The sequence below is a fragment of the Pseudopipra pipra genome, chromosome 7, assembly GCF_036250125.1.
Source record: "Pseudopipra pipra isolate bDixPip1 chromosome 7, bDixPip1.hap1, whole genome shotgun sequence".
Lineage (NCBI taxonomy): Eukaryota > Metazoa > Chordata > Aves > Passeriformes > Pipridae > Pseudopipra > Pseudopipra pipra.
The window spans coordinates 33,982,340-34,007,960 of NC_087555.1; the positions used below are offsets into that span (position 1 = coordinate 33,982,340).

General features: G+C 40.0%; 1 protein-coding gene across 4 annotated transcripts in view; it reads left to right on the top strand.

Annotated features, from left to right (window-relative positions):
* Window positions 1-25,621, top strand: part of THSD7B (thrombospondin type 1 domain containing 7B) — a 310,487-nt gene that overhangs the window by 219,014 nt on the left and 65,852 nt on the right. For all 4 annotated transcript variants that reach the window (XM_064661604.1, XM_064661605.1, XM_064661606.1 and 1 more), the window contains exon 16: window positions 11,585-11,763. In XM_064661604.1, the coding sequence (XP_064517674.1) occupies window positions 11,585-11,763 (179 nt within the window). The remainder of the gene's footprint in view (window positions 1-11,584; window positions 11,764-25,621) is intronic.

Genomic DNA, 25,621 nt, shown 5'->3' on the forward strand with positions numbered 1-25,621 from the left:
TGACACAGGGACCTGCTCTGAAACCCTGCAGGATGTCAGTCCCAACATTTTCATTTTTGGAGAAAATTAGCTGTTTTCAGGTAGTTTTTAATGCCTAGATTCTAATAATTGTTCTGCAAGTTTATATTGGTGTAGCTCCAAAAGCTGTAAGCAGAGCTTAATAGGTTAAGGAAATGTAGGCCAAGCCTATCCTGGCCTGATAGCAAACCTACTACTACTACAAGGTAGTAATTTTGGGGGAAAAAAAGGTTGAAAATGCAGCATTGAATGGTTATTTTTGAAAGTGTATAATTTCTGGTAATAACTGTGCTACACATTTTTCCATGTCTAGTAAATTGTGTTTCAAAAAATGAAATTGTTGCAGAAATCCCTGATTTTGTTTTGAAAGTCCTCAGAAACAGAAGATTTTATGAACACAAGTTTTCCTCCTTCTGTTTTTGAAAATATTCTGAAGTATTTAATTTAATTCTTGGTCTGAATGAAATTTTATATTGAAATTTCATTTTTTAGTACAATCCATTCATTTCAGAATCCAGCTAGGCCTTGGCTTTCTGTAATCACTGCCCAGTGATAATGAAGACATCCTGTGTAATGAACACTTCATCACAAATCCAAAACACAGCCCCATACCAGCTACTGTGAAGAAAATTAACTCTACCCCAGCCCAAACCAGCACAGTCTCTCTCTGTGGCCTTTTTGTTGCATGACTGTATTTTATTAATGGTTCTATTACTACTAGGACAAACCTTTTCAAAGACTACTTCAGGAAAAAGTTTCAACTGAAAATTCACCTTGTTCTGTGCCCCTCCAATCCCCTGGCATGGGAATTAGGGTAGCTAAAAGGTGTTGCCAGCTGCAGACAGGACTGTCCTACCCTCGAGTCCCCATTTCAGGGCTCTTCAAAGCCATGGCCACCTTTGACTGGTTTCCTGCTCTCTCACAGCTAAATAGTTTCTTAATTTAGCCCTGAAATCCTGGCTGGGTTCTCCTCTGGACTCTCTCTGACATTTCTACATGTCTCCTTGGGTATGTGGTGACACTTTTAATTACAGCTGTGGCTGCCAGGGGAGCTGTAAGCACAGACACAGAGCCCAGGAAGGACCTGCCCTCCATTTCTTGTTTGACTACAGGATTTTTACATATTGCTCTCATAACAGTGCTCAAAGAACATTGATTTATTCTGTATCTTTTTCTTTCTCTCCCCCCCCCCCCCCCCCCCCCGATCTGTTCACCATAAGAAAACTTGGCCGTGTTTCTTCCTTTAGGGATGTTAAAAGACTTATCAAATGAAATTGGATCACAGGACAAGTGCTCAGACATTGAGTTCTCTGTGTTTTCCTGGCAACAGTATCAAAGATAAACAGCCATCAAAAAAGTTATTTCTGAATGGGTCAAACTGGCTACCAAAGAAGCTTATTTAAAGCAAGGTAGGATTTCCCCTGAGGCATTAGTACATAGAAATGCACATTCTTCTAGGTCTTTATCTTCTTACAGAAAGGAAACATGCATCTTACAGGGAAACATTTAGAGAATTGGCTGTTTGAGCAGCATCCTCTGTAAGTGCTGCATTTAGTCATAGTGATGTCTCTTGTTATTCCTTGGCTTTAAATACAAATCTTTATTGCTTATCTTTTTGCCCAAATTTCTTTTATTCTTTTTGCTGCATTCCATAAAATGACCCTTTTGAAGAGGCAGCCGTACCAGACTGTGTGAAGGAATGGTTTTTTACTGACCTCAAACAGACTTTTTCTTGTTTGACACTCACCCTTAGCCTCCTCTTGCTGGACCACCTCTACCCACCCTTGCTCATGTTCATTCCATTTGCTTTCTATTATTAGGCTCAGTCAGTTTTTGACAGATTGATTAAAGCTCTTCTATGGGATTTGGGAATGTTTCTAGTGTAGAAATTGTAACTCAGTGTAGAAATAGTCTATGGGAGGTTTAGGAGAGCTGTGAGAGCAAGTTAATGCAGTGGGTGATCTCCTGCCCTGACTCCTGCAGTGGGCTATGGAAAGAGAATCTCTTTGAAATGTGGCCCATCTCTTCTGCCTTAATAACACATTTGTCACAAATACAGCCTGTTATGAAGCAAGGCTCTAATAAAATGTTACCATACAAAGATAGAATTAACGTTTTTCTCTCCCTATGTGTCATTCCATTTAATATGTAATATTGGAAGTATGAAGAAATAACCTTGTAGCCTAGTCCTGTTCATGAATTATGTACTCTGGTCTTAAGACCTCTACACTTCTACCGCTCATGGAGAGCTTCGTGATCCTTTTGAGACGTGTAGCTGTACTGGGAAGTGACATGTACTGGTGGTAATTCACAGGATTCCTCTCATGTCTTATATGGTTTTTTTGCAATGTTTTTTAACCTGTTTGAGCGACTTTCAGTCAAATAAATGAATGACAGATCATTTTTGAGAGGAAAGTGACAGTTCCATATCTTTACCCCTGGGTAGAGCTGTAGGTGTTGTAGTGCACAGCAGTGAGCATTAAAGGTTTTCGTGTCTTGCCATAACCTGAAGATTTTTGGAAGCAACTTCTTGTGTTTCTACTTGTATGGGACAAGGATCCTATAAAAATAAGAATTCCAGGTTTTGGACACAGGCCAATGTCTGAATAAAATGAGCAGTGATGAGTTTGATGGAGGACTTTATACAGAAGTAGAATTAGCATGGCAGGGGTAGATGGGCACATAGTGGACATCTCTGTAAGGTGCCTCATGTAGTCTGCTTGATCACAGAGTTTGGGAGACCAACTGAGAAATACAGTGACAGGTGAATTTAGAAGATGTGAGGAAATGAACCTGAGCTAGGAAATATAAGTGAAATTAAACCTCAGCTCAGTCTGCTCTAAGGATTATCCCTGTGATATTGATGAGTAACTGAGCATTTGTCCTACCTTACTCCATGCCTGGGTCTGAGATATACTTTGATAGCTCTCTGTTCCTCCAAGGTTTGCAAATGAGGATGGTGCAAATTAAATTACTGAGAGCCTGGTTTGCAAATCTTCTAATATTCCTCACTACAGACAGAGATTCCCACTGTGAAATCTTGGATCTCATTTGTGTTTGGTAACATGAAGGGGTGACCATTAAAAATGGCATTATTTAACAAGATTGCATCGCTTTCTGATTCTGAATTCACTGAAGTCCTCCAGCACAGGAGATTGAGCTACACAACCAGAGAGCTCAAAGTCACACTGCAAAATTGAAACAAAAGTCTATCAGGAATTCAGTACATCAATACTCTGTACTGGGGCCTGCTAACGTCACAAAAACGTCCTGTTTCCCTCTCAAGGTTTTCCATCATCTAAATGAGTCTCTGGTCTCTCTGTGCCTGAGCTGTGGAAAACCAGGACTGTTCCCTTTCTTAAAATCCTGTTTCCATCAGATGTTTTTTATAGTACAGCTTTATTTAAGAAGGTCAGATGCCTTTGCATCCCTGCTTCTGCAGCAGGGTGACCTCTAATAGGAGGAGTGAAACTCCTTATCCAAACAGGTGGGGCCTGGCATTTGGGAAAGGTCTTCCTAATGCTGGTAATGGTTAGTGGCATCCTTAAAGCTGCATTGGTGTAATTAAAGTGTGCATTGGTATAATTAAAGTGGGTTTCTCAGTTAGTGTTGATGAGAGGAGAAGGAATTGAGGCAGTGTATTGATTTAAGGGTATTGATTTTGGGGGTCACTGTGTCACTTACCTCCTGTGACAGTGAGGGGTCACTGTGTCATTCACCTCCTGTGACACTGGGAGGGGGCTGTGGAGGTCACTGCAGACTCAGAACCTGCCCCTGCCTTTCCAGTGCCTGTGTGACCTGCTTGTGAACAGACGCCCTCGCACCTGGTAAAACCTCTCAAGTTTGTAAATTGAAGAACTAGGAATGTACATTTAAAGGGAAAAAAAGTTGGGTTATTTTCATGTTGTTATGAGCCTTCTTTAAAATATTAATTGCACATTGGTCTAATTAGTGTTCCTGTCTTCTGCACTGTCATCTGGTGGTTTGTTTTGTCTGAAATAAGAGCAGTATTATACTGCACAATACGTGCTAATTATCAGGATACAGGAGATGCATCAGCAGTTCCCATTCTGTGGAATGGAAACTGTCATGTTGTTGTCCGAGGCAAGTTGTCTAAATGAGGCTTGTCTGTGTCTTGGGGTCACATCTTGGCAGCCGAAATTAGGTGGCATATTGTGTTGACAGTGCCTAATGTCGTGACTTTAGAAACTGGCAAAAAGATGCTCTCCATGGAGGGCCCCAAACTCTGAAATTGAGTTTCTTAGTGTGCTCCAGCAGAGCCTGAAACCATTGACCTTCAGGTCGTACAAGATTTACTGAGGGGGGTAGATATTTTTGGTGACATTTGGCGGCAGCTTTCTCCCAGTGATGGACCCTTGGCTCTGGAAGGTGTTTCCTGCCTGGTCCAAATTGCCCAAGTCTATATTGATCTTCAGAGCACTCTGCAGTGCACATCTATTTTCAGAGCTGCTGTGCAATCGGGCCTCTGAGAGGAGTCAGGTGTAGGAGAAAGGGGGAATTTGATGGTCTGTGGACAGTTTAATTGTCTCTGTGATGTACTGCTGAAGGTGTGCAGCCGATAAAAAAGGTCTTGTTTTCTTATATAAATCTCATCATCACCATAAAAAATAAACACAATCTCAAGTTTATTTTAAAAACCTGCTTTTACTGTGAATGGAGTAGCCTGAAAAAATATATATGCTAAACAATCCATAATAAAGTACAGTGGGCCGAGTTTCTTTCCTGATATACAGATGGTGACAACACTGATAAGGAAAAAAAAAGGTACTCAGTTTTGTTTGGACAAAGCAGATGATTTTCACAGTGGCAGAGTGATGAGCAAAGTATATAGAAAAACACAGCTGAGCTACTCCCCTAACTGCTGTTGATCCCAGTGGATGATTTTTTATTTGAGTAAGGACTTTGTTAAGACATCAGGGCTCCCAAGCAGCCCTTTGCTGTGGGGGAGCAGCCCCGGGAGAAGGGAGAATCATTCCCACAGTTGGTTTTGGAGCCTGGACAGATTTGTGCTGTGGATTTCTGCCCTCCTGCATCAAAAGTTCCCTATGAGATAAATGTACACTGTGAGGTCCTATTTATTTGCTTTATTTATTTGCACTCTGAAGGCAGCAGACGAGCCTCCTTCTCCGGAAGAGTTCTCAGCTTGTTCTGCAATCTGTTACAGGGAATGTGCTAATTAATGGAGATTTCCTTATTGAGTTAAAAGGTTAAATATATCAGCTAGTATTGTTTGTGTGTAACTCAAAGCATAAGGTTGCAAGTTCTTTAGGGAAGAAAACCGTAATGCAAAATCAAAGGAAATTAGGAATTATAGTGCAAAGTCAGCACCAACCCAACTGCCTCGTAGGGATTTATAGAGACTGTGAAATTGAGCAATAAAACCAACCTTTGGATGAATTTCAATAACAATAATGTTGAGTTAAACTTACCAGCCTTTTTTACAAGTCCTCTCTGGTCTATTTAGAATCTCTAATCAGTCTGCTACAAGATAACATGAGCACGTGCCTCTTTGTTGAGCAAGTGGGAATAAATTAGCTAAGGGTCCATTATTTAAGCTTTGCAAAACATTTGATGTGAAAGTTATTTTAGCTGGGTTTTTTGGCTATGCCTTCACTGAATGTATTCATTAGATTATCTCTTAAATTTCTCAGCAAACTAATATTGCATAAAATCTCTCAAATCCTTGCACACTATAATAGAAAGAAGATTAAACATTTGTTCTTTGGCAAGATTACATCCTTTTCAGCTGCAACTCAAGTTGTTAGCAACTTTAAGACTCCCAGACTTATTCTGCTTAGTTCCCTTCAGTTAGTATTTTTCTCCCTTGAAGCAGAATTTAGGTTTTGAACCAAGATTGCTTAGGACGAGGTGCTCCCCTTGTATGTCACAAGGTACTGGAGCCTTCAGTCATGCTGGGTGGCCCATGGCCAGTGGCTGCCTTATTCATGGCACATTGGGAAAGCCTCAGCCATAGAACTATGATCAGCTGGTGGAGTTTAAGTCTTTTAACTTCAGTCTGTGCTCCATGCTGAGCTTTAACGTGAGTTAAAACAAGACCTTTTCTTTGTAGGAGATCCCAAAGCTTCAGCTGAACAGAATGTGGCCCACCAAGTGCTGTGGTCCACCAGGTCTCCCTTATAGAGCCTTTAGCTATTAAATTTTTAGTCCTGTATGGATTTACTGGTGTTATTCTATGATACTTCACAGTCAGTAACCAAACGAATGTAAATATTAATTGCATAATGAATCAATTTTTTTTCCCCTCTACCTTTGGTGCGTGTAATTAGAAACATTTCTTCTGTGTCACTGTCCACTCTGCTGCTCCCTTGTTTGTTAGAGGGTGATCTGTCCTGTCCCACAGACTCCAGGGGAAATTAGCAGTGTTATTACCAGTGGCAGCTGCGGTGATGCACAGAATTGTCCCTCTCAAGTAATGACCTTGAGTTTTATGAACCACCTCAAGGTTTACTAACAAGGGTAGAACCGCTAGAAGTTTGTTAATTGAAACCATGAAATATGTTAGAGAGGATACAAATGAGTTTAAAGCCAATTCAATTAGAGGTGCATCTGTTTTCAAAGCTGCTGGAGAAATGTTGTTTATTTTCGCATCACTTTTAAGTCGGCCTCTTGGAATGCTGTTGGCACTGTTGTTTAACGCTCTGTGCAGACCTTATACCCACAGCAAATTTATCTTTTGGAAATGCAACAGTCAGGTGGATGCCAGTGTGTTATGTTAGCTTGTAAACCTACTAATCTCCTGCTTCTCCCATTTGTGCCTATGGAGGGGACATGGAAGGACACTGCAGCCCCTCGCTGGCTGTGCTGCTGTGATACACCAGTGTCTTGTGTACATGGGAAAGAAATGGTGCTGCTACAAACCTGCCCCCGTGGTGCTGCTGTGCCATCCACAGCCTCTTTGTCCTTCTGCATCACTGACACCCCCCAGCCCAACCTCCAGCTGCCTCCTCTTGCCTTGCCTCTCCTGAGTTGCGCTGAAAAAAATGAGACAATTACAGTTTTTGCACCACGTATTTGTGCCTTAACCTCTGACGTTGGAGGTTGCCCAGAGAAGCTGTGGTTGCCCCATCCCTGGAAGTGTTCAAGGCCAGGTTGGACGAGGCTTGGAGCAACCTGGTCTGGTGCAAGGTGTCCCTGTCCATGACAGGGTTTGGAATGAGATGGTCTTTAAGGTCCCTTCCAACCCAAACCAGTCTGTGATTCTGTGACTCCTGCTAAACCATTGTCCTCACTTTGTTCATCCACCTGCCATTGCTTTGGCTCTGGGTTGCACAGGAGAAGGGAGATGAACAGTGGCTGCTACATCGTGTGTTCCAGCCTTCCCAGTACATCCTGTGTAATCTGTGGGTGCTTTGTTTGTTACAGACACTTTAGAGAGGAGACTCCATTTGTGGCTTCTTCAGCAACAAGCACATTGTTCTTACGAATAAATCATAGTAAAATTAACTGTGCAGCCTGGGTAAATGCATTTGTTCATCCCATTACATTGACAGTGTCTCAGTAGAAAAACAATAGCACTTAAGCATAGAAAAGGCTTGTTTGATCATCCAGATCAATTTTTTCTGCCAATTCCCAGGAGTATTTTTCAAAATATCTACTTAAATATGCTGGTGTTCCTGCCGCTGCCTCCTGTGACATCTGTGTGTGCAGCTCCAGCTCTGTGGTGTTCAGGTACCTGCTGTTGGTTTAGGTAGGACAGAGGCTCTCATCTGCTCTGTCTTAATTAAATGAGCTTTATTTTAACAGTGTTTGAAATTTTGACAAGTAATAATAATGAAAAAAAAGAAGTTAAAGGAGGCTTCAAGAAATAATCTAAAAACACATGGAAAGCAGGCTGAGCAGGGCTGTGGAGAACAGAACATCTTTTTCTGCAGAAGATTTTAGAAACTTAAGTTTTTGGTAACAGGTTCTGCAGAGCAGAGAAAAATGGGGGATGTGATAGATGAGTGAGAAGTGTGAGGATGACACTGACAAACCCAGCTGTGTAAACTCAGCCTTGAGTAAGTCTCCCCAGGCCGAGCAACAGTAGCTCAGAAATATGTTTATGCTCCTTTATTCATATTTTGTTATGGTAAGAATATTTCTCTTGATAATAGCCTGAACGTAGAATTCTTTATTAATGGATTGTTTTAATAGCATGTCTCCCTTGGGATTTTTTGTTTGTTTTGTATTGTGCACCGTGCCAATACTACAAGTTTTCTAGGCATGCCAAAACTAGGATTACTGTGGGTCTTTTTAGCCCCCTGACAACAGCAAGTCATTGCTTGGCTCCTTCAGAGAAAAACAAATACCCTGTTCTCACCAGCAATGGATGAGCTGAGTACAAGTTATTTACTAATTATCATAAAAAGATAGCCATAAAGGCATTCTCTGTCTGAGCAGAGAGGGCACATCACAGGAACGTTTTTGGAGGAAAGTTTTGGTTGAATGAAATCTCTGCTCTATGAGTATCTCAGCCTAGAATTAACCTCACGTGATTGATGGAAGAGTAGTGGCAGTCTGTGAGAAGAGCCTGGAGGAAAGTTATGATCTTGTTTTGATTCTGTAGCTTTGTTCAGTATGGGGAATTGGCTTCCTCTGGGCAGTATGGAAATTTAATGCTCTATTAGCTGGCCACTGTTTGTTTATACTTAATGTAGTTTAAAAATATGGGTGAGGAAAACTCAAAAAGGAATGAGCTGGTCCCTGAGAAACAGGATGTCTTCAGAAATTCTGTGGTTCGCTGAGGGATAACTCACAGCACTTCCTGGGGATGGAATACAAAGGTTTCTTTAATTTCCATAATGTCATGGAATAGTTTGGGAGGGACCTTTTAAAGATCACCATGTCCAGCCTCCTGCAGTGAGCTAGACTAAGTTACTCCCAGCTCTATCCAACCTGGCCTTGAATATTTCCAGGAATGGGGCATCCACAGCTTCTCTGGGCAACCTGTGCCAGTGTTTTACCACCCCTGTTGTAAAAAACTTATTTCTTATATCTGAGAAAGATGGTTTATTATAACTTTTCCTTAACCTTCCTTATTTTTTTTTGTATTCCTTTCTTTTTTGTCTTATGTTTTTTTTATTATAGAGTTAGATCTCGAACTGCCAAAAGCCTTAGCCCATTTTGCCTTCTCTGATAAGTTGATAACCCCTCTGACTAATTCTACTTTGAAACAAGGCACTTTCTTTGTTTCTGTTGAGAGTTAATTACCCAGGCTGTCACACAGCCCAAGGAAAAATGATATTTCATACGGTGGTGGAACAGAACTCTTTGGAGAACTGCCTAAGAAATGCTTCTCATAAATCTATCATGAGAAAATTTCTTTTACTTATCATAATGTATTATGAATTACTTTGAGTGGCAACCAAAGCAGATGGAATAGAATATTAGTGGGATATTTGGGAGTTTTATTTTGGGGGAAAAAAGCAAGTCTGTTTTGGAAATATTTGTGTATGTCTGTGCATGGGTGTCATCTCACCGAAGTGAGCACACAAAGCATGCGAAGTTGAAATGTCTCAAACATGTGAACACCACTGCAGCAGATTGAGTAGGAAATAATTAAGATGCCCAATTCCAGTGGCTTTGGAGCTGCAAATGAAAAGGCCCCGAAGCACACAGAGATCAGAGGTGGCAAAGAAAACCAGAGCACACTGTATGGGAGCGGGTCTGCAGCTCTAGGGAAGAGTTACAGCGTGAGTTACGGGGGAAGTGATTGCAGCTGTCAGGCTGCGGGGCGGCCGCCGTAAAGAAAGAGGGAACAGCACCATCACTGAGCATCATGAGAGGAGAAATGGAGCATCACCGAGCTGAAGGAGGGAACTGCAGCTTAAAAAACTGCTACCAGCGTTTTTTTAAGGCCCTGTTTACAAAAGCAACATCAGTATTTCTTCTACTTTTGGAAGGGAGATATTTTCCAGGGAATGGATGCCTAAATAAGCCTGGAACCTTTCTTGGTGCTGACTTCAGTGTCAAGAGCGGCAGTGAGGCAGCGTGTTGTTGCTGTGGCTGGATGCTCTGGCTGTAATATAGTCCTGGTTGGAGTGAGCAGCAGTTCAGGCATAGCTTGGCTAGTAAATCCAGCTCTGAACCAGAATAATCTCTGTGCCTCAGTACTGGTGTTTCTTGGTTGTCAGGAGCTGTTGTCTGAGGGTTTTGGACAGCAGCTGCTGCTGGGTTGGATTTTGTTGTGTTGGATTTTGGTGTTTTTTCCTTCCATGCTGCAGTGACTGTCACCTGGATAGAGTGGGGAAATCCTTCCTAAAAGAGTCATGAAATGAGCTAGTTTGGTATTCTGTGGGTAAGGAATAGAGAGGGAGTGTTTGTGTGATGAAAACCAAAGAGAAAGGAAGGGCATAAAAATGAGAAACATCAGAAATGTGGTAGGGATGAAATTCAGTTATTTCCATGACCATCATTGCCACAGCTGTCAGAGGGATGAAGCTGCCTCTAATAAAGGCTAATCTGAGCAGCCACTGCCTTTCATGGCCTAACATGAAATCTCTTTTTTGTTTAAATTAAAATAATACATACAGACATGACAAGCAGATAATAGGAACTGGAGGAGAATGAATGCAGCATGGTAAGCAGGAAGGTGCAGGAATTATTCCACACTGCCAACCCAAGACTAGTGCTAGTAATTCCCTGGAGATCTTCAGGGTTTGGCCACCCTCCACTGCCTTTCTGCACACCAAGAACTCCACAGCCAGGCTAGGCTCTGCAAAATCTCTCTTCTCATATGCCAGCTCCTAAAACAGCTGTGGGGTTGTGCCTTCATGGAGGAACCTGTTGGGTTTTAATTCAGAAGGTGTTGCTACTGCAGATGCCTGGTATTGTGATTTTAAGAGGTGATGATCTTCTGAGGACTTTTATGTCAAACCAGGTTAAGGTGAAAGCAGAGCTTTAAAATGCCATTTATGAAACCCCTAATAAGCAAAGCAGTTAGAAAGGTGTACAAAGAGAATTACTAGTAAGATGTGGGATGCAGGTTTCATCTGTTTCTCCAAAGAACAGATTCCACACTGCTCCAGCTGGCAGGCAGGTCCCTCTCACATCTTGTGGGAGCTGCCAAGAGAAGAACTCTGTTGCCTCCAGCATCCTCTGCTTCCCTCTGCTGGGAAGAGAGCCTCTGTCTGACTCCTGCCTGTGCCAGCTCTGGAGATCACTAGTGTCCTACTACAGGAGTATGGAACTCAGGAGTGCACTTGGTTCTCCAGAATTTAATATGGCCACAGTCTCATAGGGAAGATAACCACCACATATTGGTGACCACCAGCTTCACATCAGTTACTTTCCCCAGTGTGTGTCCTTTACATCAGTGAGTTTTATCACTGCCTTTATTGGACTAAACCAAGTAGAAATTAATTTAAGTCAATGCTGGTCTTTAAAACTAATGCCATAGCCTTGTGCTGGGATGGTGTTGTCAGTGTGCCAAATGTCTTCTCTTTCGGAAGTTCTCATTTTGTGTTGATTGCACAGATCCCATCAGAGGGTCGGAGTTCATCCATCGGTCGCGGTGATTAAAACCTGTCTCAAATTTTTGGTTTAGGTTACATTGAAGAACCTTGCACGGTCCCTTGCCCGTTTGATTGCAAACTAAGCGATTGGTCCAGTTGGTCTCCTTGCAGCTCTTCCTGTGGACCAGGGGTGAAAGTCCGATCCAAGTGGCTCAAGGAGAAGCCGTACAACGGAGGCCGTCCCTGCCCAAAGCTGGATCTCAAGAATCAGGTGAGTGGTGTTGAAACAGCCCACAGAAATCCTCTGGGCTTGCTGTGTTTTGAATTGTGATCCAAAGATATTGTGCTGGTGAAGAAATTAAAAACAGGGGGTATCTCTGGGACCAAACCTTGTGTCACATTTTGCAGGCAATCCTTGAACTTCTTAAGAATTGAAGGAGAGATGCTCAGAATTTGATCTGAAACAACGTACTTCTTACATGAAAAAATTATTATCTCCCAGAGCACCGGAAGCCCTGGATTAATAATCCCACCTGGGCAGTGTGTAGACATCAGAGAGCTCAGATGTCACGACTATTTTAAAACTTTTTCATTCTTTCTGAGACTATGGTTGCTGTAGAAACATTTGTTAAATATATATTGCTATTTTTAGCAACATTTCCCTTCAACACAGCACCAGTTCCCTTGAACATTAATCTCTGTACATTCAATATTGAAATATCCCATCAGAGGAAGATAATCTTTAAATTGCTACTCTTAAAGAAAGATCAGCATCTATTTAAATGCTACTTAATGCTGTATGCATTTCTGCAAAGTGAATAGTGATTTTGTACATTTGCTGATTAATTCTCAATACAAATTAACACTGATGAAGTACTGTTTAGTTTTCCCTGTCCTATATTTCAGATTCAGCCATGAAAATCAATTAATAGGGCAGAAACAGTCATGCTGAAGGAACTTCATATATATGTTATGAATATGTATATGTATAAAATATGTGTCATGTAGAAGTACTTCAATGGTATTCACACAGAGATTTATTTATGTAGTGGTTGGTAGGTGCCAGAGCTGGTGGATCCAGCTGTTTTTCTGCACAACTTTTGCTGTAGGAGTCGTGTCCTGGGATGCAGCACCACTTCCTCGTTATGAACTTGCCTCATTTTGTTCACAGTTAATTTTTTTTCCCTGTGAGAAACTTGGTAAATACTCCCTTTTTTTTTTTTAATCCTTTCTTTTTCTTTTTCCTCGTTGCTATTCATCGGAAGTAGGCTGACAGAAGCAGCAGGGACTACGAAAGTATAAAACTGCAATAAAGTGTATGTTGTCCATAGCTCAGTGCTTTCCTTAATAGATCAGACAGATCACCTGAGAGGCAAAGTGAAATCCCACAGTAAGTCATATGGTAACAATAAGCTCCTTTGTAATGAAAAGATACTGGGGTTTGTTAGCCATAGACACAGCAGACTCTTTCCATTAAAAGCAAACTTATTGCTATCATGTGTTGCCTATTCCCACACACATTAGAGTTGCTAGTTTCAAAAGCCTTTCAGAAGATATTAAAGGAAAGAAGTTGTTTAAACTTGGAAGTTATGTCTTTGTACAGTATATCGGTGCATAGTGCTTGCAAAGTGCCATGGCTGGTATTAATATAAACGTGGTTGGTGCTTTTTGCCTCTTTACCAGGACCACATGTCGTGATCTAAAACCCACTGAATTCATTAGAGGCTTTCTGTTAAAGGCTGTAGGAGTGACACTGTAGTAGAATTGCATTAAGGTTTGTGACTTCATGTCTTTAGGGTTTGGGGTTTTTTTGTTTGGTTTTTGGGTTTTTTTTGGGGGGGTTTTGTTTCTTTACCTGTGAGTTTGAGTTTTTTAGGGTAGAACAGAAGCTGTTTCTAGCTGTTTAACACACAAATGGATTATATCTTTCCAGTTTAGATTTATAGGATTGATCATATATATATATTTTTTTATATATATATATATACACATATATATAGGAGCTTTTACGATAAGAAGAACTTGTGCTAATAAGAAAAGTGTGTTTTTATACATATATATGTATGTGCAGTTAGATATGCACACACACACACACACATTGTGTCTGTCATTCCATTCATCGGCTCTCCCAACACTTCTCAATTCTTTGTGCAGTTCAGAAGGAGTTTTGCTCTGCACCCACTGGAATTAGACTTCCAGCCCAGATGTAACACACCGAGCTCCTTGGGCACACTGCAACATGTACAAGTTGTCTGCCCAGATGGTGAATGAAATTAGCTGATGGCACTGCTGTTTAGCTAAGCTGGACACATATCGTTAATCCGCTGCCAGGCAGATTGTCTGCTCTTTCCTCTGCTCTGGGCAGTGTTTAAACCCCAGAGCAAAGCTCTATGGATTCATTAGGTATAAAAATGTGACATCCTCATTATTTTATATAATCTGGATTAGGTACCTGCAGTAAATACTTGCTTTTGTTCGATATCAGACATGGGAAAGCAAAATCACCATGGTGCTGAATTTTACTTTTCACTAGATACTGTGTTATATTGTGCTTTATGCAGTTGATAAAACTTGAGATAACTTTGAACCAATAATGAATTCCTCCAGGTGCCAATAGAATTCGCTTATGATTTTCTTATTATTTCCTCCAGTATTTGTAGTATTTTTTTTTTTATTATTATTGCTTCTGAGGTTGGGTCTTGCTATTGCTTAATCAATTACTTTGGAGAACCCTCCATTTTTCCAGTGTCTTATAATTAAATCCCTCAGTCAGTTTGTGTGGTTTTTTTATTAAGCCGTGTAATCTTTTCACCTTCTCCTTGTGCAGGGTGTTGTCTAGGCTTTCTGACAGACCCCTGTATGTTGTTTTCTTCAATGCCTTTCAAATATTTGACATAAATTTAACTGCAGAGAATGTTACTTGAAACACTGTTCTATCAATTCTTTCTTACCATGTCCAGGGCTCTGTCAATACAGATATTTAGCAAAGCTACTGCTTTGGAAAGACGGGCAGTTTGCATGATCAAACAATTTATTTTATGAATATAAGTAGTTATTCGAGTCACAGAAACTGTTCCATAAAAGACTGTCCTTCTGGAGTCAGTTTGGTCAGTGTACTGCAGCTTGCTTGTGTATTTAGCACAGAACTTTTTAGCAGGAATTTGATTTTATGCAGAAATAATACACGTCCTATTACTGCATAATGTTCCGTGGGGTTTATGCTCTTAATTCCATGGAGGTTTTGACTCTTGTGGAGTATCTTGAAGCCATTCTTTAAATGTCTTCATCTGCCTGTGGAGCCCCTCAGGCAGCCCACTCTTTTTGCAGTAGATGTGAGAAGTTAACTCAGAGTTAGGAGAATTAATTCAGCTTTTTTTTCATTTCTCCTTCTCATTATAGTCAATGGACTAGGTTGAGCCCCAGATTTTATTCCAGGTTATTTCCCGATAGAAGTGACAAACATTTGTGTGGGCTGTATGCGCTTGGTATTCTGATACAATCACTCGATTTGATGTAGTCACTTCAGCCCTAAACTCTGTCTGTGCTGTTGCCCTGTGAAATTAAGGGATAAATTACAATATTTGGCGGGAGAGATGACAGTATTTTAATGCAGCTCCGTGTAATTTGCGGAATTACTTTTGCCTTGTACCTCTGTTCGAAAATCGTTGGAGAGCTGGCTAACTACATTTTGCTCCATCTCTTAAAGAAAATGGGCTTTGCATGTAGGAGCTGTGCAGCTCTTATCTGAGGATGTGATTGCTTCTGAACAGCCGATTGGATTAGGGGGTCAGCTGGCAGATGTTCTTGGCTGTGCAGTGCATGTTAAAAGAGGTGTAGCATTTACATTTTTCTATTTCTGCTCCTATTTGAATGCACTTACACAGCATGCAGTTGCTAAGCTATTTAATATGTAGTTCTACATGATGAAAGGTTAAATATGAGTTAAGGGGGGTTTATTGCTTGAATATTCTTTTATAGGTTTTTAGGATTACTACAAGAAAATGCATCTTATTTTCAAGACTCATGAATTCCAGGGATTATTTTTTTATTGATTGCTCTCATACATATTCTTGTCAAGATATTCCCTCCTTCTCCTTCCTCCCCCTCTCTCTCTTACCCAGTCCTGCTAAAGGACAAATATCACAGCAAGTAGCTTATCCCCTTTATATATGCTGTATATATTTAAGCAAATATTTTTAAAGGATTGGGAGTATTTGTTATGGCAGGCATAGCAGGAAAAAGATGTAATGTATTTAGAATGTAAACTTACTGCTTTCATTAAAATGAATATTTTATTCTTAATGACATTTTCCGCTGTTCACTCTAGAATATGAGAAATACAGACACTTTGCACATTAGAATTGCAAGTACTTCCCCTGAAATTGCATACAGGAGTTTAAGGAAAAGGAAAAGGAGTGGGCAGTGGTGCATTTACAGACCAGTTCTCTCAGAAGCAGGTGTGAAGGTGTGTGAATTTCTGGAACCTTTTCACGGAAAGTGACTGGTTTAGCCCTACTTGCACTTCAGGTAAAACAAATTTTATTTTGATCGGCAAAAAATGTGACAAATTTCTTTTCAAAAATGAAAGTCTTACAAAATTATTGGCTCTTAAAACTCACCATTGGAATGTACAAGGTCGGGTGGACTGTGGAAGTCACTGTCTCTTGGAGGCAGAGCTGGGCTTGGGCTGGAAGTGGAGAGGTGTGTGGTGGGAGTGTGTGTGTGTGTGTGATCTTTCCCCTTTTCTAAATGGTCATGTTAGGAAAGGTCTGTTCAGGAAAGGCCTTTTTTAAAGATGTTTCCAGAGCTTTTCACACTCTAATTCCTCAAGTAAACCCTCAAAGAAAACAAACCCAGTAGTATGCAGGCTAAAGTTTGTCTTGCTCACATTGAGTAGCCATTTCTCTGGGCAATTTTGGGCTGACCTTTGGCAAGGTAAGTTTCTGTGATCCAAAAATGCCCTTAGACCTCGTCAGGGAAACTCTGCCAAAGGAAGATCGGCATACCATGGCTTATCCCAGGGCACTGCAGTTAAACAAGGTTCCCTTTTTTAGGTAGGTAACTGTTCTCAAAGCAGTAATTGTGTATCCAGTAAAGTTTCTGAGTAAACAACATTTAACACTGTATTTTACCTGCTTTCCTTCAGTTTATGTTCTTGTCCTTACTTACTTGCAAAATATTTGCAACCTCTTCCATTTATCTCTGTCTCTTACGTGTCTGTGGATTATTAAAATAGTTTTTATTTTCATAATTTTGCCTGTGTCTGACTACAGAAGAGTTTATTTTCATGTTTTGTTTTGATGTAGTACCTGGTCATACTCTTCTTTTGCATCAATATATTTTTTATCCATACATATGTATAGATACATGTGTTGTATGAAAAACTTTCAAAACTTTTAGACTCTTGTTTTAGAAGCTAAGTTTGGAGCCAACACCTTTAATTGCTGTCACTGAATTAGCTGACATGCAGTCCCTGGCTGGTGAGTTGCATGTATAACCCTCACCTTCCAGTATTAGAAATTGGTCTTCAAGAATATCATTATCAGTGTAATAGCTATAAATAGCTCCTGCTTAAATCACTTCTTTTATAATACAGATTTCTAATTGTCAGCAAAAGTCACTGCATTTTTTGGAGGCACTCAGAATCTCTTCCTCTCATAGATTTCAGCTGCCAGTAGTTTATTTCTGAACCCAATTCTGCTGTATGAGTCCATTGGCTGTGTAAGATCCCATCCTGTGCCATGCAGGGAAACATCTGACTTACATTTTCCTCTGGCTCTATCAACAATCGTTTGCTTCATGTGCAACTTCTGGGAAAAAAAATCCTATCTTTAATCTCAGTTTTACCTTCAGAAGGTCTGATTTCCTCCCACTCTGCCTTAAAGGAAGGAATTACAGCACAAAACATATTTTTCCTCTGATTTTAGTGCAGTTTTACAGTATCATAAAAATGACAAGTTTTTTTGCCTGCTACACTAATGTGGGAGAATTTTCAGTGTCAAAAAATAGCAAGAACCTCCTGTTTCCCTTACACTTTTCTTGCTGTGACTGAAAGTTTTTATACTAAACAGTAATTTAGTTGGTTAAGTGAGCAAAAGTAGCAGCCAAGTCTGTGTCTGAGCACTATCTCACCTGCCTGAAGAGAGTGTCTGGGAGTCCAATATGTGGGTGGGTGTTACTTCACTTCCTAAGGGAAATACAGCTACTTCCCATTTTATCCTTCAGGATGATAACCCTGTAGTGTCTGCTCTAATTCCGGGTATATATTAAATTTATATTCAGCTTCAATAACTATCCACACTTGATTTTCATTTCTCCTGCAGGTTTTCTGTTGAATAAAGAAGTCGTATAAACATATTTTCGCTATTGCCACTCATGAGAAGCTTTAGCCTTGCAAAAATGGAGCCGTTTAACAACTTCAACAGTATTTTTCACTTGGCTTTTTTTTTTTTCTAAATAGCTTCTTTAAATTTCTCTTCAATAACAAAGAAACTTGATATATGGTGTAATGCTGTTTTTCTGCAGTTGTGAGAGAACATTTGCACTTTGTGAAGTTAAACATGTTACGATGCCAGTTTGCTTCCTGGAATTACTTTTGAATCCACAAAAATAAGCAGCCTTGTGCTAATTGGTTAAATTACATTTTTTTCTGCCTACTACAGCCACTACCAAGTTCTTAGTGAAATATGTATCAGAGCAGGAATTTTTGCTGTTAAAGAAATTGATATGTTTGCATCTCTGGAACTGAGAATGTACCCATAATTATTTCTGATTCAAATATAGTTCCTACATTTGTTGTTGAAAGGAATATTTATTGTTTAATACAACAGCATACTGCAAAATATAGCGAAAGACAGGAATTATACCCAAAGTGCTTTGTCCTGTTGATTTCTCTGCAGAGAAGATGGAATTAAATGGAAAATCAGCCATAGACGGTCGGGTGGCCCAGTGGAGAAAGCATTAGCATTTCACCTAAGGAACTGCAGTTCAATTGGTTTTGGGCAATATTTTTTTAAGCAAGAAGTCTGGTTTGTGCTGAATCTCTCGTGGACAATATGTCACGTTGGAGGACCAGCACACAGTGCGTGTCATAAATCAGCGTGACAGCGTCTAACACCGAGGCTGAACTTACTCTTGCTTGTCTTTGTCTTAGGAGCAGGAGAACACGAAGGATTGATGCCTTGGCTATTCCTTGGCAGCAGATTTAATCTTGGGTGTTTTTTTCCGCTTCTTCCTCCTTTTAAAAAGCTTTCTGTTTCTTTTCTGCGGTTTTGCAGTGCAATTTGTTCTCAGTTTTAGGTTTGCAATCATTAAGGAAGGGGAGATGCTGCATAACAGTTAAAATAGGGCCCTGGCTTCTGTTCTAATTGGAACAAACCCAAGAATATTCTGAATAGAAAATGTTGGTACGTCCTCACCTTTTCATATGGTAGAAGATGTGACAAACAGTTATTTGGCATGCATTTTATCACATGTGACTAAGTCCTCAGAGAGAGTGAATTACACAGAAGTATCCCTTCTCTTGCTTTTGGCAAGTTAAATGAACATTTTGACACATTTTCCTTTCCTTTACTCTCTTTTATAACTCCTTTCTGTACAAAATTAATTTCCAAAATATGATCTTGTTGATTGCAAAGCACTGTTTACTATGATGGAAGACATGAATGTGGAAATTTCTTCTGAAATAGATTCTAAGTCAAGTCAGGAAATTCATGACAGTAATTTAGTATTCTAAGAACCTGCCACATAATGACTTCAAAACTTTTTGAAGTGTGAATGCAACAAGATATTGCCAAGATGCTGGACACAGGAGGGCTTTAAGCAGAAGGCAGCCCAGATCTGTCCAATCCAGGGAGCTGGTGTGTGGATCAGAATCATGCTGGGAGAGCATCCAACATGAACAAAGGTTGGGTTGGCTCGATTTGGTAAATTAGGTGCTGGCGTTGGCCTGATTTAGCATCTGCTCCCATCAGAAACCAGTGTGAGGCTGTTCTAGGAAGCTCTTTAAGAAAGGATGTGATGGCAGTCTGCTCCCAGCTCTGATGTTGGGAAGACTGCAGTAAAGACGTGAGTTTCCTCTCCTCAGGACAGAGTATCTCATATGTCCTTTGGCCAGTCAAATAGCAGTCTGGATTTGTCTCATGCAGGTCCTCATATGGGGGTCCTCTGCATTCTCTTGGCTAGGTATGCAGCTCTAGCTTGGTTACTAATGAAGATTTTGATAACTTTTTTAATTTTCTCAGTGGACAGCAGTGTCTTTAGAAGGACTGAATTTTCTTATAAATATGTAGCAGACTCTGTGTGTCCCCAGTTTAAAGGTGAGTGCATTTCAGTGAATGGCTTTATTCCTAAGAGGAATAGGAGTTTGCTAAACATGGTCTGACTCACCTGCGTGCTGTGAACATACCCTGAGCATTCAGAGCAGAAAATTCCTACTCTTCTGACTCTCCTTTATGAATAAGAGAGAATAATTGGAAATGAAGTTGCTGCTCAAAGAGGGAGAACAGACATGAAGATGTATGTGCTCTGTGAATTCATCTGTCAGAGCTCCTGAGCAGCCCAGGAACTCTCAGGCACCACTTGCATAATGGTCATTAAAATGACCCTGATCTTTAAAATAACCCTGGTCTTGCCTCTTTTTAAAGTATTTAATATTGCTGTGTTGTTCTGTCTACAGCAGTTCTCCTTGATTAATACTTAACAAGTGTTAATATTTTTTCTGGTGCAGACGTTTCTTGTGGCCATTTCTCAGAAATTATAACCATTTCATTTGTTGGGTTCCCTTTGTTTTGTGCTCTGTAGCTGATTGATAGATTCAGGAATGGGCTTTATTTTCTTTTTATGTTGTTTAATTGGTTTCTTCCTCCAAGACAGCAGAATAAAAGTGCAAATGACCTTCTCTCTTCCTCTTGATCTCCACTCTCATGACTGGAAGGATAGAGCTGGACTTGCCGTCAGCTAAATGTGTGCATTTGAACCCCAAGTTGAATACATGAATTTTACATCTTTCTTAAGTGACAGCATCAGGACCATCAACATTCCCAGATATGCTGGCTGGAATGTAAACCACTTAGAGATTTCAGATTTCAAGGCCCAATTACAGCTTTCTGAGTGGTTGTCAGATACAACCCCCGTGTCAGGGAGGGCTGTTGTTTGCAAGGGCTGTTTTCCCAAACTCAAAATTCATTCCAGTCACGTGCTGATGTCTTCGGGGAGAGAAGGGAGAAATTAAAGACATCTCCCCTTTACACCTGTCTGGGGCTCTCCCTGCTTCCTGAAGTCTTTGTTTTATCAGGGACACCAAGAAAAGAGAGTTGTAAATATGACTAACACAAATTCAGCTAATCCTTCCTCATTATCTATAGATTGTGGCACATCTTCGAGTTATAAATATGTTGCAGGTTATATCCAACAGTAGGAATATTAAAGGTGAGCAGATTTTTATATATGAATGAAACACCAAAGGATAAATTCTTCTTCTCCAATAAGATGTATATTCTGTCCTGTCTCATTCTATTTACTGCTTCTCACTTGCGGAGTGCATAAATCAGCAGTCCTGTGGAGTCTGGTGTGATTTATTGCTTAATTAAAAGTTATGAGGGCTTTTAATCCGCCTATAATTTGTATTATTTTTGAGTCAGCTGTTTCCCATATTGTAACTTAACCAGGAAACTTGCATCCCTTTATGAAGGGAGCATTTTGTGAGCCCTTGGATTCGCTAACAGATGTGGCCCATCATGGTGTCTCAGATGTTCCAGATTGACTTTGGAGTTCAAACTCAGAATCAAAGATAATTGAATATTAGTGCACTTAATAAAGTTTACCCAGCATCGATTATAGTTTGATGGCAAATATAATCTACATGTTTTTTTAGAGTTACAGATTAATTTTAAAAAGGATGAGACTCAGTTGTGGTTTCACAATGAACAGATGTTAGCCACACTTTAATAATTTAAAAGGCAGGCTTAAAATGGTTATTTAGGTTTTAATGGAGGATTAATTTGGCTCTAGTGCTGAACCACATGCTGTTGTCAAAACAATAAACCAACCAGTTTTAGTGTTTTGTTTTAGTTTGGTCATTGGGTGATCATTTTCTTTAGTTGGTAGGTTACTGCTGTGTTTTTTCCTTAATTAAACTTACAATCAGCATGCATTATGAAAACAGATTTTTTTTTCTCCATATGAGTTACTATTGAAGAATGAATATATTATGCAAAATTCAATTTTTGTAGTGATAGCAGAGGTGGCTGGCTTGAGACAGAGCACTCACTGTTTTGAACTTCAGTAAGTTTATCTCCTCCTTTCTCAAATATCTTTATTATTTGAAAACACTCGCTATTTTCACTAGCAACACTTTGTCCAATCCTGACATTTTAGATTTCAGGTAAAAAGTTTTGACATCAGTTTGGATTTCATTGATGGCACAGGAGTTTTGCTGTGGGTTTCATCAGGAAGAGGGATTCCCTATAGCTGTGAGTCAGCTGCCCTCTGTTGGTTAGTTCAGCTTGGCTGTGATTTCATTTGTGATTGTTGTGACTTCTGGTGGGATGGATGGGAAGAGCCTTCCCTGAGTCCCACCTGCCAGTCCTGTTTGAAATCAGTGGGGTCCTTCCAGTAACCCCCCTCTACTCCTTGTGAGGTGTAACCATTGAAAACTCTCAACTTCTCTCAACCTTTCTTTTGAATTTTGGATTTCCTACATAACTTGACTTGTAACTACAGTGCTGTCATTGAACAGTCTTAATTGTTTCTTAAAAAAAATCTTTTTCCTCGCTTTTTTTAAACCCTTTTCTTTGAAATAATATTTAAAAATGATAAATAAAGACCATTAAAATGGTTTCCTATAAAATCATGCAGCAAATGTCTTATGCCACATTAGATAAAAATTGTAGATATCTTTTGGATAGTCAGGAAGATTTTTTCCAGTCTATTATGTAGGATTTTGACAATTAGACAATTATTATTAATTATTGGCCATTATAAATGCTAAACCAAATGATATCTATCAGCCTTACTGGTCAGTCTACATTCAACAGTTTATTCCAATGTCTGTTAAGTTTAGGTGTCCCTTATGCTCTTATAAGTTAGTTTTAAATTATGACTTTGAATTTTAAATTATTACTTTACTAAGTAAAAGTGAGAATTTTTGCTTATTTAAGGGACATTATGAGGTTCATGAACTTTCTGTTTAACTACTAGGTGTAAAGATATTTCATTCTTGTTCTGAACAGTCTGAGTAAAAAGGGCAATGGTGAAAAACTGTAGGGTTTAGAGGCCTCTTCTAAGAAAGACTTTGAAAAGTAATGAAGATCTAGTCATATGCCACTTTTGTAATGTCTTATTATATATGTATTTAACTGGTGAGATGAATTAATATATGTTTGTTAATGCTGTTATACAGTGTTCTATTTCATACATGGAGTTCAAGTCTTTCATTCAGTCTTAGCAGACCTTGTCAACCTGGTCTCTGCTTTCAGTTGGACATTCCTGAGGCACCTCACTTGGTTTTGGTTTTGTGGGCAATGCTTAGTGCACTAGGCTTAGTGCTTAGTCACTAAGTCCAACATATGGCCCTTTATTATTGTGCAAAACTTTTCAAAATTTCTTAAAATAAAGCCACTCTGTTGCTTTAATTTAAATTCTGTGTATTCTCAAGTGGCCATGTGGAACATATATTTGTCTATCTGCCAGTTTGGAGCCCAATATTTCTAACTCTGTGGGCGTTGATGTTTTTTTTCACGTTGCTTTTCCCCAGTTTGTAGCTCGTTGTGAAGTTGGACGGTAAATAAACCGATCTGAATTTTGTTGGAACACAAACACTAGTGAGTACTTTAGCAACTAGAGTAACAGTAGATACTCATTAGAAAATCCATTGGAGAAATCAATTATACTTTGAGTTTGTCTTGTTGAGAGAATGAAAGTACTTGGTCCGTGTAAACCAGATTTTACTCCAGTGATCAGCAGGTGGGCAGACAGAACAGGCTTTATGGATAGTCTCACAAGTGAGTAAAATAATAAGAAAAGGCTCATTTTCAATGCTATGTGTTCCCAGAGCAACCACTGACAAAACAACTGGATTTTTTGTGAGTGAGATATGTGAGATTGTATCTTACAGAGCACAGTACATGCACAACTCATCGGTCCTGAGAAAGGAAAGTCATGATTAAACTCAATCGTATTAAGCATTTGCATATAAAAGAGGTTTTTCTTAATATTCATTCCAGGTCAGTGTTTGATAAATGACTTGCAGATTTTCGTCAGCGTTCTCACATCTTCGTTTTTGCATAATAAGAACCCTCTCAGGAGTTGTATGCAAACAGCAGCATTTCAGCATAGTTAGTTATCACACAGCAAATTCGAAGTACAGCTTGTATTCGGGTCATATCTGCATGCTAACCTCAGAAATTAATCCCAGCTAGAGGAAGCATAAATGTTTTTTTTACCTTAGTTTCCTTTTTTTCACCCTGTCGTAATAATGTAGCATACCACGGTACCTGAGAGCTTGGCGAGGGAAGGGAACCCAGAGGACTTCTGAAATCCCTCTGATAAGACTAAAATATCTACTTGTTTTGGAGCGAAATATTCATTTTAGGCAGGTCTCTTTTAGTCCATATGTCATAACTTTTTTTTTAAATTAAATAAAACAATCCTTTCTAACGGGTGCAGCTGCGGAGTCCTCACAGTGCTGGTTCTATGCACCTGATTTCTGTACCCCTGAATGGAAACTCATTTGTAATCACATCCAGAGAATAATCAGTGCCTGACAGGTGTTGGTTTAAAACTGAGGATGGGACACTTTTCTTTCAGTTCCTAGTGGTGTTAAGGGTGTTATTTCATCTCTACCTGAAAGGAGGTTGTAACCAGGTGGGAGTTGTTCTCTTCTCCCAGGGAACTAGCAGGGTAGGAGAAGAGAGCATGGTCTTAAGCTCTGCCAGGGGAGGTTTAGGTTGGATATTAGGAAGAAATTTTTTACAGAGAGAGTAATCAGACACTGGAATGGGCTGCCCAGGGAGGTGGTGGATTCACCGTTCCTGGAGGTTTTTAAGATGAGACTGAATGTGGCATCAGTGCCATGGTCTGGTAACCACGACAGTGTTGGATCAAGGATTGGACTTGATGATCTCAGAGGTCTTTTCTGACCTGGTTTATTCTATGATTCTATGACCTCCATGTCCCGCTGTGCAGGGCAGCATCAGGCAGTAGTTCTTCTTGAAGCATCCTGTACGAAAAGGCTGCGCTTGACACTCAGCTGTGAGAAGTCTGGGAGTGGATTCAGGCTCTACATCTCTGCCTCCCTTCCTGTAATCCTCAGTGAATTGTGTGTGCCTGAGCCACTGACCAGTAGTTGGTGAGTGATGGGACGTGCACTCCAGCTGCTCCACGTGCCCGGTGGTTGTGCTGCCTGGCAGGGAGGCACTTTATGGCAGCTCCTCACTTCTGGAGCGTGCCCATAAATCCCTGGCATACTGTGTGACAGCAGATGCAAACACCAGTTTTATGTCCTCTCTTCCACCTAGTGTTTTCCTAACGACTGTGTTGTTCTAACCAAATGTCTCTGGCCCGACTCTCATAATTTATTTAAATACAGGGAAATTCCAATTAACTTTTAAGACACCTGAAATTGGCTCAGCTTTTTGTCAGAAAGCAGTATTAATTTACACAATATTTCTCTTTTTTCTGCCTCTTCAGCAAAGGTGAGACCTTTGGTCCAAGTTAGATGTAAAACCCTGCAAAGTGGCCTCCCTATGTAGAATAGTCAATCATTTCGTATACCAGGAGTTTGCATGTTTTTGCTGGATTGTGGTCCAATTTGCAGACTGGGAAACAGATGATGTTTGATTCAAAAAACAAAAAGATAATTTTTTTGGCTTGAGCTAATGTTTATCAATGGAGTTAATAATGAAAGGAACAATCAGTCTCCACATGCTTCCCTGAAATATGTCCAATAGTATTTGCAACACTATTGGACCATCACTTAAATGGTGAAATCAGGAACATTTGTTTTTTTAATGTGTTGCAAATAGGAAAAATACAAATGTCTCAGTGTCACACAAATGTAACATGCTCTCAGGATTGTACTGCAAGCACCTAAGGGAAAGGAGTATACTTCCCAGAAATGGATTACAGCA